The 3,091-nt window shown below is 46.6% G+C and overlaps 1 protein-coding gene across 1 annotated transcript; it reads right to left on the bottom strand.

The window, feature by feature from the left end:
• Positions 1-1,513: 1,513 nt before the first annotated feature.
• LOC102239839 (sperm acrosome membrane-associated protein 4-like) lies at positions 1,514-2,855 on the bottom strand. Its single transcript, XM_005871593.2, has one exon. It carries the CDS (start codon positions 1,883-1,885, stop codon positions 1,514-1,516), a length of 372 nt encoding a protein of 123 aa, XP_005871655.1. The 5' UTR covers positions 1,886-2,855.
• Positions 2,856-3,091: the final 236 nt, after the last annotated feature.

Here is a 3,091-nt window from a genome sequence, read left to right as displayed (position 1 = left end):
AACCAAGTAAAATTAGGCTTTTATTTTTTGTTGTTGTTGTTGCTAATGCTCACGCAAAATTCAAATCTTGCGTGAATTTTGGGACAGCCTATATAAAAGCCTAAGCAACCATTTGACCGGTTGCTATGACGTGCACTGACCACCAGGGGGCAAACGCTCAATGCAGGAGCTTCCCCCTGGTGGTCAGTGTGCTCCCACAGCAGGAGCGCTGCTCAGCTGACCTACTGGTGCCAGACTGCAGGGCTCACAGCTGGCCGTCGCAGCGGAGCGGCAGAGAGCCTACCAAGCGATGGCGGCAGGCACAGTGGGGCCGGGATGAGCAGGAACAGCAGGCAGGAGCTGCAGGCAGAAATGGCAGGCAGTGTTGGACTGCTGGTTTCGGCCCGATTCCTGCAGGCTGTGCTGAGGGACCCCACCAGTGCACAAATCTGTTCACCGGGCCTCTAGTATATTATAATAACAAATAAGGGCATGAAAAATCTCACTATATCAGTGGTCCCTGGGAGGAAGCTATGTGCAGAATTTTGGAACAGGAAAGAAGACCCAGAATAATTACCCATCATGCTCCCAACTTGTGCTCCTTCCTTTCCAAGTCTGACCTGTATGAGTTTCTATCTTGAAAAGCATGTTTCAAGGTCTCTCATCTACTTTTTACGCTTCTAAAATTTTTATTTATATCAAACTGATACCTATTCTTAGTAAAAAAATAATAAAAATCATTCTAAAAAGTTATTCCAACAAGAGAAGTTTCCAGCTGCATCCCGCCCCACCCCATTCACAAGGAGCAACCACTTTCGGTCCTTGTAGCTGTTTCTGCAGACATTTAAATAGCATGCACATACAGCTATTTCTGTATTTTTCATTTTTAGATACTACTACTAACTTCCTGCTATGATCCTTGAGAATTTGACATAATATTTGTTCCCATTATTGTTTTTTCTGGATGCTCTTAGGATCTTCTCCTTATTCCTGATGTTCTGGATGGGGCTCTATGGTGTATGTGTGTGTGTGTGTCTTTGTCTGGCTATATATAGATTCACTGTGTCTCGAGACTCTGTACTTTGGTTCTGAGAAACTGTCCATTAATTTTTTTTAGATTATTACTAGTAGCTTTATTTTTTAAAAGTAGATGTTTCTTTTTTTATTGTTGACAGTATTACTTATTTCTTTTTTATTTTTTATTTTTTTTTACTTTTCCCCCTTTATTGATTAAGATATTACCAATGTGTCATCCCCCCAATGTCCCCTCATTCCCCCCAATCCTGCCCTCATCCTCACCCCCTGTTGTCCACATCCATCACTTATGCTTATAGTATTACTTATTTCTAAAGTTTGTTACACTACCATTCCCATGGGGAAAAAACACACTGTATATCTTTTTTTATTTTTTATTTTTTTTGTCTAAGGCCTCTGGCCATTCAATGGGGGAAGAGGGAGGGGGAGAGACAGCGAGTACAAGGAGCAGGGGAGCCCCAAGACCAGTCCCAGGCCCTGCCCTCCATGCTGGTCACAGTCAGTGAAGCAGCAGCTGCACGCCCAGTGCCAGGCCGGTGGTGGCCCCCGCCTTCAGGCTGCCTGCGGGGATGGGGGCCCTGTTACACAGTTCACCATCGCAGCAGGTGGAGATGAGGCTGTAGGTGGCGCCCTGGTAGGTGACAGCCTCCTCATTGCCGCATGAGGTGGTTTCCATGCAGCCTTTGTTGATGACGTTGCTGAGGCCGGGGGCTGTTCCTTCGCCAATGAAGCACTCCTCGTCGTCGCCACAGGTCATGGGGATGCCAGCGCAGTCCGAGGAGTCGGTCAGATCACAGAAGACGCACTCCTTGGCGCCTGTCGCGAGTTGGGGCAGAGCCACCACCAGGAGCAATAGCCAGCCACGGACCATGGTGGCCTGGTGACACTGGGCCTCCTGGAACTGCTGAATGAAACTCCGCACACCCACAAGACTGTCCCACCTGGTTCTGGCCTCTCAGGCTCAGCACTTGGAGTGTCCTTGCTTCCCAATGCTCCGTGTCCCTCTCAGGAGTGTCTTTCTGACCACAGCTCCTGAGTCTCAGGGTCCCAGAAGCTTCCCAGGGACAGAAACCAGCCAGTGGCTGCTGCCCGATGAGTATTTGTGGAGCGGAATGGGGTGACCTCACAAACCCCTCAGGGTTCCACTGGCCACTCTGGGGGTGAGGTCATGGTGGGGGAGGGGTGTCACAATCTGAAGGGCAGGTTGACCAGCTTACTTGCCAGGGAGCAAGGACATGGACACCCCATCGAGGTAAGAACACTCCACCCAGCACATACCATCCTGGCCACTCAGTCTTCGGCTCTGCTGGGTGTCGTGCCTGCCCATTGCCCATGCGAGCCCATTTTTCAGATGGGCAAACCAAGGCTCAGGCGGAGAAAGTGATGTGTTCAAGGCCCCAGGGCCAGAATTTGAGCCCAGGTTTATTTAATTTCAAAGAGGGCATTTATTGAGCACCTGCTGTGCAAGACCAGTGTTAGATGCTTTAAATAGCAACCGCTGTGATGACAGGACTCACCACAGCTCATAGGCTTGGGCATGTGTTGGGCACCATGCAGGGAACTCGACCCATGTTCTCTCCTTTGAATCTTTCTGAGTATTAACTCCATCTAATAATAAATAAGAAAATATCAGATATTGAAACATCCCTGACATTATGTTTTCAAGGTAGCATTTGAACTGACATTTTAGTCCTGAATTCTGCAGTTTGGATCAAATTATATACTATAATTATATTTTCAGGTTTGAAGACAGTGAAGAACAAGTCGATTATAAGACATTTTTCAATGCCCTGAACTGGAGAATAAATCCGGTGCCCGAATTAATCCAAGAATCACCCTTGAAAGAGGTAAAATTAACACCTGTTTTAAAAACCAGCTGTGGTATCTCCCTTTCATTTCCCCCCTTTCATTCTTAATAATATACTTTATCTTAAAGTCATTTTTCTATATAAAATATTAACATCAATGCTTTTGGAAAGAGTGCTTATGTATTTCTGGGTATTTGTGTTAAAGGATAATTCACTTTCCATGCTGAGCGAACATCTGTTCTATAAGAGGATGACTTTTCTTATGCAGC

The sequence above is a fragment of the Myotis brandtii genome, unplaced genomic scaffold, assembly GCF_000412655.1.
Source record: "Myotis brandtii unplaced genomic scaffold, ASM41265v1 scaffold349, whole genome shotgun sequence".
Classification (NCBI taxonomy): domain Eukaryota; kingdom Metazoa; phylum Chordata; class Mammalia; order Chiroptera; family Vespertilionidae; genus Myotis; species Myotis brandtii.
The sequence above is the reverse complement of the archived record's forward strand: the minus strand, read 5'-3'. Positions and strand labels throughout refer to the sequence as shown.

What these genes read in the sequence shown, in the direction of transcription:
- LOC102239839 (XM_005871593.2), bottom strand. Translation starts at nt 1,885, where the DNA reads ATGGTCCGTGGCTGGCTATTGCTCCTGGTGGTGGCTCTGCCCCAACTC.